Source organism: Haliaeetus albicilla, chromosome 8 (assembly GCF_947461875.1).
Source record: "Haliaeetus albicilla chromosome 8, bHalAlb1.1, whole genome shotgun sequence".
Lineage (NCBI taxonomy): Eukaryota > Metazoa > Chordata > Aves > Accipitriformes > Accipitridae > Haliaeetus > Haliaeetus albicilla.
The window spans coordinates 28,086,509-28,099,711 of NC_091490.1; the positions used below are offsets into that span (position 1 = coordinate 28,086,509).

General features: G+C 36.3%; 1 protein-coding gene across 7 annotated transcripts in view; it reads left to right on the forward strand.

Annotated features, from left to right (window-relative positions):
• Positions 1–13,203, forward strand: part of COL11A1 (collagen type XI alpha 1 chain) — a 164,824-nt gene that overhangs the window by 147,506 nt on the left and 4,115 nt on the right. For all 7 annotated transcript variants that reach the window (XM_069789477.1, XM_069789480.1, XM_069789478.1 and 4 more), the window contains 11 exons: positions 2,403–2,456; positions 2,884–2,991; positions 3,077–3,130; positions 6,646–6,699; positions 7,602–7,709; positions 8,310–8,363; positions 8,453–8,488; positions 8,598–8,651; positions 9,479–9,728; positions 11,906–12,018; positions 12,839–12,907. In XM_069789477.1, the coding sequence (XP_069645578.1) occupies positions 2,403–2,456; positions 2,884–2,991; positions 3,077–3,130; positions 6,646–6,699; positions 7,602–7,709; positions 8,310–8,363; positions 8,453–8,488; positions 8,598–8,651; positions 9,479–9,728; positions 11,906–12,018; positions 12,839–12,907 (954 nt within the window). The remainder of the gene's footprint in view (positions 1–2,402; positions 2,457–2,883; positions 2,992–3,076; positions 3,131–6,645; positions 6,700–7,601; positions 7,710–8,309; positions 8,364–8,452; positions 8,489–8,597; positions 8,652–9,478; positions 9,729–11,905; positions 12,019–12,838; positions 12,908–13,203) is intronic.

The window sequence follows — 13,203 nt, forward strand, 5'->3', positions numbered from 1 at the left end:
CACTCCAACAACTCAAGTATAGGAAGGTAAGATAAATAATAATTATCAGTCTTTCTCTGTAGAGAAATTGTAGAAAAATGTAGATTGCATCTATGCCATGCCAGCAATCGCAGCCTGTTAGAAAAGCAGTTCATGTAGCTGCTTTGTGCTTGGTGCAGCATTGGCACTGTTTGATAATAAATGCACGCTCTTTGTTTAGCAATCATGATTCATTGTATTTGTAACTTAGCGATCACAGTGGTTTTAGCCCTGCTAATTCATGTTGCAGCTGCATTTCTAGATTATGCAGAGACCATATTTCTCAAATACAAACTACCACACTCAACCCTTTTCAGTTTCTTAGGTAGGGTAGATTATAATGCATATGGGAACTTGAGTGCAAGGAATTTTCAAGCAGTAAAGACAATGGCTATGTAAATTAATTCATGTAAGGGAAAAAAAAGTCCTGCATCTAAAGTGTTCCTGGGTTTATTTATATACCTGCTCATCATTTTTCTTGTTATCACTGCAAACTGCAATCCACCCAGTGAATTACAACCTACACAAAGGGGTATATGCATCAGAGATTATTATTGGAACAGTAGTGATTTGAATTATTCTTCCTGTTTTAAGTCAGCTATTGGACCACACATCCCAGGACTTTTTAGATTCTCTGTATTTTGAAAGCTAAAACTAAGTCCTTTACCACTTACAGCTCTTAAAAATACCAAAGAGAACAACCTGTTGATACCCACAACAAATGACCAAAGTCTACTGTGGGTAATTCAATTCATTTTGCATTATGTTTGATGGAAAGCCTGAACTGGAAAAAGCTTAACTTCAGAAGCAGGTGAATTATCTTAATATACTTCTATGTAAATAGTTATAAAATTAGTATAAATTTCCAGGAATTAACTTAAAACCAGTGGAATTGCTCAAGGTATGTGCCAATAGTAGTGGATGGTGAAATACATCAGGCTATAAAAAGTTTTGGTTAAATTCAGCTCTAGTATAAAAAATTGCTATTAGGTCAAACTCTGGTCTAAAGCCCTGAGCTCACAGAGCATACCAGTAGATGCTTGACTGGAAGAACAGTTCTTGTCTGTAAGATTAAGAATGTGTTTTAGTGCTTTACTTTTAGGGGCCTTCATTTTTTTGGCTGTTGTTATGTAGTAAAAGCAGTAAAAAAATGGAAATGGTTGAATTTTTCTTGTTGCTGATCCTTAGAACATTTTTTTAATTTCTACATAACAAACTGCTTGTTGCATTAATGAACAGATGAGTCTTAGGAAGTAAGTTTTATAGATTCAGAAAATCACCTTGTATTTGATCATGGTCACTTTTCTTTCCTTTTGATTTAAGCTGCTTATTGGTTGGCAAGAAATAGCTACTTGTAATAAAGACATTTCCCAGGCTAAAAATTAACCTTGTAGGAAAACAGTTGGTCTATTATCTTGAGCGCATCTTTTCTAAACTAAGTATATGTAAGAGAACCATTTTCAGGAGAGTACATTAGATTCTAGATACTTCTTCTGTTCATAACTGAAGCTATGACTATTAATTCCCTAACCTGAAAATCAACCTTTGTCTTGGAGGACAAAAATGTCTTTTTATTTTTCACTGAAACCATAAGAAAATGAAAGATGGGTGACATCCGCAATAGGTAGTCACAGTGCTGCCAGATGACTGCAACTCCTGTTTTGTGGCCTTCACCTGAACCTTATCCCATCTGTGCATCCTCCTGCAGTACCGAGTTCTATCTTCTTAGTTAAACAGAGCTTTTGTGGAGCAATAGCATGAAACCTGATACCAAGAGCTATTTGTAGTCAGTGTCTTTATTTCATTCCTTACAATCTCTAGTTATGCAATTTTTTTTTTCCTTTTCATATTTACTGGATAATATTAAGGCATGTATCAATTTTTGGCTGTCCAAATGTAATCAAAAGGCTCACTGAGCCCAACCCCTGCTTAAGAGAATAAAGAAGTATATGCCATTCTGTGCACTGTAGAATGACAGGCCCTTTTGGAATCAGTGACTAAACTATAGTGAATAGATACAAGCTAATGCAAAGCAAACTTAAAACTGTTATTGTATGTGTAAATTAGTATTGTTCTTTTCCTTTTCTATCCTGTTTTAATTTTTTCCAAGCTATTTCTTTGTTTTTAACCTTATCATATCAGAAGTGTTAGACAATGTGTATTCTTTTAGATATTCTAAAAACCCAGAAAATTTTATGAAGGGAAAAATGGCTGATATGACATTGGAATTTTTATCCTGTGAATAAAGTGTCAAGAAGGAAATTTAAAGTTCTTTTGTTAGCATTTACTACTCATTAATACAGTGGAAATTGCACTCTCGGAATTTTTTCACTCGTAATATTTTAGAAAACTGAGATTATGAGCTCAGTCTCCATGTTTTACAGGGACCTCCTGGAGCAACTGGTGCTGAAGGCAGACAAGGTGAAAAAGGTGCAAAGGTAATACATTCAAGATTTTTTTTAGGAGCATGGAAATGTAAACTGTATATAAATTAAAAGTAAATTGCTTATCATGCACTGAGTGTGAAACTTATCAAAGTAATAATAGGTAAACTGTAAAATCCAAACTAAGACCCAGAATTAGTAGCAATACATAATGGAGTACATGGTGGACTCTCACCAGTACAGGCCCAACTTAGCTCACCCCTGTGGAAAAGCAAAATGAGTATGCTTTGCTGGCACCCCATCTTTATGTGAAGCTATCAAAATTTTGTTCAGAAAACCATCCTGTGCAGAACACTGTTTGAGAATAGCTTTTGGAAAATGGAGTGAGGAAACTTTGCTCTCACTTTGCAACTTGTATATCCCTACAGTGCCAAGCTTAGTCAGCTCTTCCTCTTTGACCTGTTGCTTATGTTCTTCTTAGGGTGAACCTGGTGCAGAAGGGGCTCCTGGAAAAACGGGTCCAGTTGGTCCACAGGGACCTGCAGGAAAACCTGGCCCAGAGGGTCTCCGGGGCATTCCTGGCCCTGTGGTAAGTAAGTGGAATACATAATAATATTTTAAATGTTGCATTTCTTGTATATCCTCTGGTAAAGCAAACTTTATGTTTTTTCTAGGGAGAACAAGGTCTACCTGGAGCACCAGGTCAGGATGGCCCTCCTGGGCCTCTGGTGAGTACCCTTCCTTTCAGTGCCAGAACAGAAAAACACCCTTTAAAATATATCATTAATGTGTCTGTGCATTTACAGAACAATGAATGTGCAAGTCAGTTCTTAGCACAAAGTTCTTCTGTGCTGGTAAAATCTGATACACAACTGCCTTCTAATTTTACTGCTCCACTTTAATAGGCAGCTCTGCTGAATGTTGCTGAGTTATAACAGGTAAAAAGTGGAATAAGGCAGTATAAAACCAAATCCTTGAAATCCCCTGAATAGAATAAAAAAATCTACTTCTGTCCCCACATCAGCAAAGCTTAATACCTTAAATCATTTTGTTTCCTTAGCAGTGGCAAATTTTTTACATCCATTGACTTTAATGACTGCTAGTTTAGGAAAACATTATTCATAGGGTAAAAGTTTAGATCATGTCTATTCCTTAGAGAAAGAAAAAATTAGATCAGAAGGAGGGCCAAAAAGGGACTTCTACCAAAGAAGAAAACATGCCAGTTTTATAAAAATGAACAGCAGCATCATGTCTGTTGTTCATTGTGGCAGTTCAAGGAAATATAATCCATGACCAAAGTGTTTAAAATGGTCTGAATGAACCAAGCTCCCAGTTTCTAGGGCATCTAGGGCATACCACAGTTCTGCTATGTGTTAATAATATGATTAAAGCAAGGGAAGCAAAGGAAGGCTCCCACATATAATTTCATTTTTCTCTGTCCCTTAGAAAACAATAATAAGCAAATAATGTACTGAGGAAACCTTACACTATAGCTCTTTGTTGTCTTCATTTTAACATTCTAATTTTGTCTAAAGTCTCAGGGATAACATATTGCTTGTAAGTCAGAGGTTGGGAACAATGAATGAGAAGCTGCAAGGAAAAGGACTCCCCTATGCTAAGCCCATAATAAAAACCTCTTCTCCCCAAAGTTTATGATGGGGCCACCACCATAGTTTTTAAATTATGTGCCCAATTTACAAATAAAATGCATGGGGGACAAATCAGACAACTGAAAACTGGTCTCCCCAGTTACAGTTCTGTGCTGAAATCTAAAAGACAATGAACAATTATTCAGCAATAATAAGCATCCCTTTCCCACATGTCAGTCACTAGAAGCCTCCAAATACATCCTGAAAATATCTCTCTCCCAACATTTGAGAGATTAAATATTCAATTCAAACCTGAAGCTGAGTGTATTAATGAACTATATACTCCCAAATGCGCAGGCTTCCTGTCAGCTCAACAATAACTTTTTTTAGATGCCTTGCTGCAACTTTACTTTCTTAAAACCCAAAATAAAGTTTAAGTTTATATGTAAAAGTTGCTGAGGTTAGGTCTCCCTCCTTCCCCTCCCTCTCTCTACAATAGATTGCTATCAGGAGAATACGAAAGCAGATTTGCAGTAGAGCACAACACACTGCAGGTGAAAATGGCTGATTCTGTATTCCAAAAGCTTAAAAATTTCACTTTTCATTCATGAATTATGTATTTGACTAGGCTTTTGCATCTAATGATAACCTGAAGTAGAGATGGAAAGGATACACACTGAATAATATTTTGTACATGAAGCGTTAGGGTACTTTTGATTCTGTGCCAGGCTGAAAAGGTCACTTATTACTGGTATGCATATCATAACTTCACAGATGTCCACTGCCAGCAGGAGACCAGCAGTGATGAGATACTGACTTAGCCTAGAAGCTCTATGCCTAATGCATACATGTTCAGTGTGAGATTAATAGCCTCTGAGAAATGAATGCCTTTTCTGTGCTTGCATATGCACTGCATGGCCTGAAATTTTTCACCTCATTCTGTACAAATTACACAAAACCAGCATTGCCATTCTTATGAACCTCAGATTTCTCAAATCTCTCAAAATTCTTCTAAAATTATACATAAGGATTAAAATAATTTTTAAAAGCTGGAGAAAGAACAAACCAAGGAGATTTTAACAAGCTTCATATATAACCTTTTTCTGTGCCATCTATCCATCTGTATTTTTTACTATTGGTAAAACAGTATCTTTAATGGATTGCTCTTATGATCCCAGTAAAGATCAAAAAGCACTGTCAGGGAAAAGAAGCTTGTGTCAAGTTATAAGAACAAGATTATTCAGTGGTTTTTGCACGGGATGTTCAGAAAGTAAGACCTATCAATGTGAATGTGTTTAATTCTCCACAGTGGTTTCCCAGGTAGCAAGACTACAATGGAGTTTTCCAATAGATTCTCTAAGCATCAGCTTACATTGGAACCACCTATAAAAAAAAAATCAGTGTTTTGGGTTGTCCCCTCCCCATGCCCACCCCAGAAATGTGGAAGGGCTTGTAGAATGGTTCTGTCGACCCTATGTTCATTGTTCACAGCTCTGTCTCCTGCCCTAGCATATTTCTGTTTACAGAAATCTAGCTGCATGGACTAATGTTTAGGGACAACTGCAGATGAAACTTAGAAGAGCATTTCTTACTCAGTTTCGTAAAGTAACATGTCTTTACTGTGCTGCAGAAAGGATGGCTTCTAAATACAATTTAAAAATTATGAGTTGGTCATATGACATGAAGCATGTAAGTACCTAAAAATGTATTGGTTTAACACCTCTGTAAGGTAGGGGTATTATCCCTATCCAACAAATGAGGAGTGGAGGTTCAAAGAGACTAAGGCTGTTCGTAGAAGCATTTAGGATTGCCCAGACTAGTATTACAAAACCTAAGTAATTTGTGTAACTAACCACATTTACAAAAGTGACGAAGGGCCATAAAGCTTGTACATGTCAGTGGAGCTAGCACACCTAGATCACATTAACTAAGCTGGCAATGTTGAATAGAAAAGACTTGAATATTTAGAAAATATAGATTTAAATGCATTATTCACGGTCATACAGGAATCTCAGGTGGCAAGTCAAGGAAACCATAATCCCAAGGTAACACCTTGCTGAAAAAAAATATGAAGTAATTCTCCAACAAAACAATATTGAGGAGCAGTTATTATAAGCAACTTGATTTATATTCCACAAAAATCTTACTAAGCTGTAGTAAACTGGGAGAAAACAAATTAAGAGGATACTTTCCACTTCTTATGAAAGAAAGGGCTAAAATAAGCAACTAAAATAAGATACAGGAATTAAGGTAGAAGTAATAATTGAAAGCATATAATGTAACCACAAACAAAATTAGGCTAATCAACCAAAAATTATTTTAATATTTTTTTTAATATTACTTGCTTCACTGGATGCTTTCAGTGCTCTTTAAGAATTTAGTTCACCCTCTGCTTCACAGATTTCTAATCATACAATACTTTATAGATTTCTAATTATAAAGTAATTTAAATGCTACAGTAACATTATTATGCTTTTTTAAATATGCATTTCAACTTTATTTTGGGCCCTAAATCACATGCCATCAATCACAACCATCAACCACTGAATGACTGTGTACTTGGACTTACACCGCCTTTAGTAATATTTCAAGAAAACATGATCTGTGCAGTATGTTAAAACTTATTTTAACATTACTTCCCTTGATTTATTTAGGGTCCACCTGGCTTGCCTGGCCTGAAAGGAGATCCAGGTTCCAAAGGAGAGAAGGTATACTTTATTCATTGTTTGTGCCTTTGTAATTTTGACCCAGTCTAAAGGTCTGTATAAAATTAGCAGAAAGAAACACTAGGGGTTTTGCATCAGAAAGCAAGACAATTTACCATGTCTATAAATCAGCTTCCCATAGCCTTAATAGTAATCGTGAAGTTTTAAGCAACATCTGATGCCCTGGATATACAGAAAGAAAAAGATTACTGCCTGTGTTGTAATCTGTTGACCCTGTGATTCTTCCTTGCAGTGAAAATCCCAAAGACATGGATGTAAAGAGACCTGTTGGTTTTACAAAAACAAAGTAGACATAAAAAGTATTTGAGATTTTTATTTTAAAACAACAAAATAAATATGTAACAGCTATACTACTTTCCTTTGAAATAATGGATTGAGACATCCAGGATAGGATAGCATTTTCTAATGGAGTCCCAACAATTTATTGATTGCTTGTGTATCAGAGAAAAACTATATAGAGAAAGGGATATGGATATGATTATATCTTGTGAATTTCAGTTTTGTTTATGTGCTTGGATCAGCTGTTTATACAGCTATATTACATGCGGAAACAAATGTGCAACTATAATATGCTTATAGCATCTAAATGTGAAAGTTAGTATGAAATTTGTACCCACAGGTATTGTTATTTCTATATCTGTTCCAGTAAGAACTATGTTGCACTTAGATCTCTTTCACTGAATAAGCAGTCACAACTTGAAAATAATCTCGAAGTGTAAAAGGCTAACTAACAATAATGAATATGCTTTCAGAATAATTTGGGTTTGGGTTAACTGTTGACTAGCAACAGTGCTGACATTTGAAAGCTCTAATTTCTGTTTTTGCAAAGCACATTTACTGTATATATTTTGAGTTTTAGCTATATTTTCTTCTGTCTTGTTTAGGGACATCCTGGTTTGATTGGCCTGATTGGACCTCCAGGAGAACAGGGTGAAAAGGGTGATAGGGGTCTTCCTGGCCCACAGGGATCTCCTGGAGCCAAGGGTGATGCAGTGAGTAAAACATACTTGTGTTTTCATTCAAGTTGTGTGCAAGCAAAGAGTACATATTCCAGTCTTTCTTTTGAGAGATGTAAAGTTGCCATAAACATTTAACACCCAGAACCCCCTGCTAGAGGTTAAAACTCTTCTAGGCATTATACAAACACAGTGAAGTTAAACAGCGTAAAACAAGATCATAGAGTGTTTCAGAAGATGAAGGAAACGCATACACTTAAGTTAGGGATGAGATAAAACTAGCAGCACCAATCTCATCATGTTTAATAACTGCACTACCCAAAGTAGCTTCCTTTCTCCTAGTTATTAAGCCATGTTTTAAGGCACTATAAAAAGTGAGGTTTCCAAGCCAGGCTCAAGGGGGAACACAGTCGTGACTATAAGTACTGCAGTGTAAGAACAACTACAAGAAACTCAAACTGTGAGATAATATTTTAAACTTACAAACTATTTTGGACCTTAGCAAATGGCCTAAATCAAAACTCATCCGGGTTGGATGCTTAGTAGGACTACCTTTTTCATAGATATGCATTTTTTTAATCCAGTCCAGTATGTAGAATATTTTAGTTCTGTACTTACTTTCTTACTCTTTCTTAGGGAATTTCTGGTCCTGCTGGTCCACTTGGACCCCCTGGTCCTCCTGGTTTACCTGTAAGTAATTCCATCCAGTCCTCCTGTTCAAAACACTCCTGTGTTGTATGGAATACACTCCAACTATAGTTATATGTTCTTGCCCATAGGGTCCCCAAGGTCCAAAAGGTTCCAAAGGATCCAGCGTGAGTAATTCTCCTCCACATTTTTTGTTCTTTTACATAACTTTTGTGTGTGTTATTTTTTAGCGTTCTGTAGCATGGTCAACACTGCATTTCTTTCATTGCTTTATAGGGTCCTGCTGGTCAAAAGGGTGACAGTGGATTACCTGGTCCACCTGGTCCTCCAGTAAGTAAGAACTCTTATCTGATATGCATGCACATTACACTGACACGATGACCCTGTTTTGACAAAGGTAGAAAACAGCATTTGTGAACTTGCAGATAAGGAAAATATTAATGATTGTTTGAAAATTCATTTTTCAGGAAACACAGATCCACCAGACACAGAAATACAATGTATTTTCTGCACTGAAAAAGCCATTAGAAACTTTAAAAAGACAACAAAACCCACAAAAACTGCCCTAAACAAAAAAATGCACTTGCAATAATTATTTAATGTGTTATACTGAAGCACAGAAAATAGAATTATATTGGTTTACCTCTGTTGACACTCTTCTGTTTCCACTATTTCTTTTTCATATCATAACAATCTAAAATGAAAACAGTCCAAAACTGAATGAAGTGTTTCAATTTCTTGAAATTAAATATTGCTTTATAGACCTCAAGTGGAATTTTAAAGTTTTATCATAGGAAACATCCACAGTTTTCATTTGTCATAGGCTATGCCTGTACTTGAGGGAATTGCCAGGGATAAAGAGGCAATCGCAAGTCAGTTCTGCACACTTAACTTACATGAGGGCAGCACACTCTTCCCCAAACAGCAACGCAGTGAGAAGAGTTTAGAGTACAACAATGGTTTGGCCTTCCTACAGTCATCTTTTTCTGCAAGTCAAAGCACACAGGCATAAATCTGAAGGAAATAAGTGAAATAAAGAAATAAAGATTTTGAAAAAAGCCTATTCAAAGCATCTCCAAGCCACATTCTGCGGCTTCATATTTATGCAGCTGAAAAACAAACAGAAGAGGTAACCAGGTATGTTGTTTTCCACTCAGGGTCCTCCAGGTGAGGTAATACAGCCGCTGCCAATCCAGTCACCCAAAAAGACAAGAAGATCTCCTGATTACATGTTATCCGATGCTGGTGATAATATTCTGGATTATTCTGATGGCATGGAAGAGATCTTTGGATCATTGAATTCACTGAAGCAAGACATTGAGCATATGAAGTATCCAATGGGCACTCAGAATAACCCAGCCCGAACTTGCAAAGACTTGCAACTCTGCCACCCAGACTTCCCAGATGGTATGTTAATATTGCATGACACTGGCAAACAAGGCTGAAGTTATGATCTGCTAAGATACTTTGGCAGAATAATTAATTACTGGTAGATGGTTAATATAGTCGCTCAATAGATACAGTCTCATTAAATCCTTTTTTGCAGGTATAAAAGTTTATAAAATGTGAGTAAGATATGTTCTCTTGGTAAAAGCCAAAATTCTTTAAATACATAACCTGATCTGGTTTTTTTTTTGAAGTGCTAAATAAAAACCAGTTATTGTTTTGAAAGGTGGGCCTTGCATTTCCAGAACTATCCAAACAGGAGAGGGATGAAAGATTGATGCTATTTAGATCAACAGAAAGTAAAAATCACAAATGTCAGCACGCTGGGATAGCTAATAGCTTTTTATAAAAGAAATTATAATTGTTTTAGTAGCTGTATACTTTAGCTTAGCATGATAATATAAAATAGCATTAGTATTATATGAGATTTATTATTATGACTCAAAAAAATTACTATTCTTTTACCCCTAGAAACAATATTTTGTTCTACTGCATGACCACTGTTTGTTCTATATCATTCAGCAAATAGACATGCAAGTTTCTCTGATACTGTTTAATGCTACTAAGTACTAGTTTAATAAAACGCAGAGTAGTATGAACAACACACTGTTCTGAAGAACTATCTTGATTTAATTATTCTTTGTTGTTTTCTTCTTTTTTTCCAAGTTTACCCCTCTGGAAAGGTTATAAATGAAAGCCAACCTTCACAGAGTTTTCATTCTTTCATTTTTATTTTTTTTTTATTCCAATGGATATTTTTCCCAGTTCAAAGCAGTATTTTTCTGTTTTAAAATGGGAGGAAAAATAGATTTTGACAGTTTAATAATTTTTTATTGCTTTCACTCTAGATAGATAAAAACAGATGGTTGCCTTGAGGAATAGTTAAGCAGTGTATGTGCTATATGAAAAGTACATATTTTACAATTCAGTACCCTCCATAATAATGAATGTTTTTAATAGAACACATTCACCTTCTTAATTTACCAGTATTTGCTTATTATTTGGAGCTTTCTTCATATCAAAGTAATCTTATTTTGGTTAAAATAAAAGTAAATTCATTCATTAAAATCCAAAATCTCAAGGGACAAGACTTACAGGTAGGAAGGACTGTTTTCAATAAATACAGCCTGAAACAATAGAGATTTGGTATTCCTCTTTGAAACCTCCAGTATTTGCTTGAAACTGGATTAGAACAGTAGTGTCAGAAAATCATTTGCTGTCCTGCTGTGAAACTAGCTGGAGATAAGGACCCACATCACAGAAATCATTGTAATTAGAATGGTAGATTTTAAAATGCGCTGATTTTTAATGGACCTTGGATTGACCTTGGCCCTCTTTCATGCCCAGCCTTCATTCACCCTGGCATTGTAGGGCCTGAATTCTCAATCATGCCAGTCTGGTAGGACTGCAGAAACTGTGGGAAGCCTCCTGCAAGTTTTAACTGTCTGTCCCACCGTGTCACCTAACCAAGCATTAGTTAAGGTGTTTTTATCAGCTAAAGCAGCCTGAAGTTTCACTAGTGTTGCAGCTTCATAACCCAGCAGTAAAAAACAACTTTGCTTGAGGTATACTCTCTCAGGGGAAGCTTTGGGTATTTGTGCCAGCTACAACCTCACCAAGCCCTGTGTGGCCACCTTTTTATGTAGATAGGTGTGAAAATGACTCCAGATTTTGCTCTCTGACCTAAGCCATAGCTTATTTCTGCCTAAGGCTGCCTCCGCTCTGTTTTTGAAAGTGCTACCACCACAGGTACAAATTATCCTTCTAGCTGAAATACTGAAATGGCCAAATTGCTGGGACCTGCAATGTGTGTTTCACACATAATGTCCTTCTTCCCCTAGACTGAGGTCTCTGCAGTTCCTCCAAAACCTCAGCAGTATCCTGCAATAGTCGTGGTTTGAAGTAAAATTAGACAAAAACAAAAGGACGCAGATAAAAATAGACTTGGATCCTGGTGTTATCTTTCATAAACAACAACAGCAGCAACAAATCACAAGGCAGAAAAGAAAGAGTTGCTTTCTCATCGAGATAAAATAAATTTGCTACAAACTTTGGAGGACCATTAGGTAGCAGTAAAACCTGGATCTTCCAAATACCATTTCCACTATATAAGAAAAATATTTTCTCATCTGTTTTAGGGGAATATTGGATTGATCCTAACCAGGGCTGTTCTGGAGACTCCTTCAAAGTATACTGCAATTTCACAGCAGGTGGGGAAACTTGCATCTACCCAGATAAGAAATCTGAAGGAGTAAGTACCAATCTGTGTTTTCAGTTAGCTGTTGACAGATTCTACTACGCTGTTGCAATGTTGAACTAAACAGGATAATTACATCGTCACATCTTCATATATCTGTCTTACTGATTACATTGAAATTTGCATAAATCTGAATAAAGTGGTAAAATGGTACATAGTTAGCAAACAGCATTTTCATTCTTTTGCTTAGATAGGCAATCTATGCACCTGCTTGCTAACCTTTCACTGCATTTCAGAATGCAACATAGCTGTGCAGTCAGTTAAAGTGCATAATCTAGCATTTGACACCTAAAGCTAAACTCTTACTGTGTTTCTCTTGTGGGTTCATTTATATCTATTCGTTTATACCTATGCAAAGTAGATGTAAACCACTATATATTAACAGTGTCCTCACTCATTGTTATAATTACCTCTGATGGGGCACCTGGTGTAGAGGAAGGCTTTCTAAAAGCTTGCCTCAATGAGAGAGATCTATCTGCATCAACATCAGTGAAAACTCGAATTTAGCCACTCTTCACAGGAACAATTTATACCAGCAGTTTACCTGAATCTTAACAGATGACAACAGTTTCCCTTAAATAGAACTAGCTCACTTTATAAGCTATCACCTTGGATTCCATTTAAAGTCACTAATTTGAAGGCATTCTGTAGAAGAAAACATCCTATTTTAGAGCTTTAAAGAGGCTGAGATCTCAGAAAGAAGAACCAACCATTCTTTACTATCTGATGTTTAACTTGTCCCAGGTAATGTAAAACCTTCATATCTGTTAACATATGTTTTAAATACTTCTACCTCTGCTGTTTTACCACACAGGTTAGAATTTCATCATGGCCAAAGGAGAATCCAGGATCTTGGTTTAGTGAATTTAAGCGAGGCAAACTTGTAAGTTGTCACTGCAACATAATGATTATTCACAAATCAAGTACATGTTATCAGTGATCAACAGATCCCAAGGAATTTTATAAATATTTAGATAAGGAAAAGACTTTTCAGCCCCAGCCTTTTTGCCCTAAATATTAGAGCAGCTATATGGCCTTTTGCCACTGGACAGCAGAAGCCTGCTCTGCATTGTCCCACAATGATCCCAATGGTCACTTGCACAGCTGATGGTGAGGATCTGGCTTCTGGCAGACCACACATCACCACTGAACCTTAGTAAAGCAGCTGGAGCACAGATC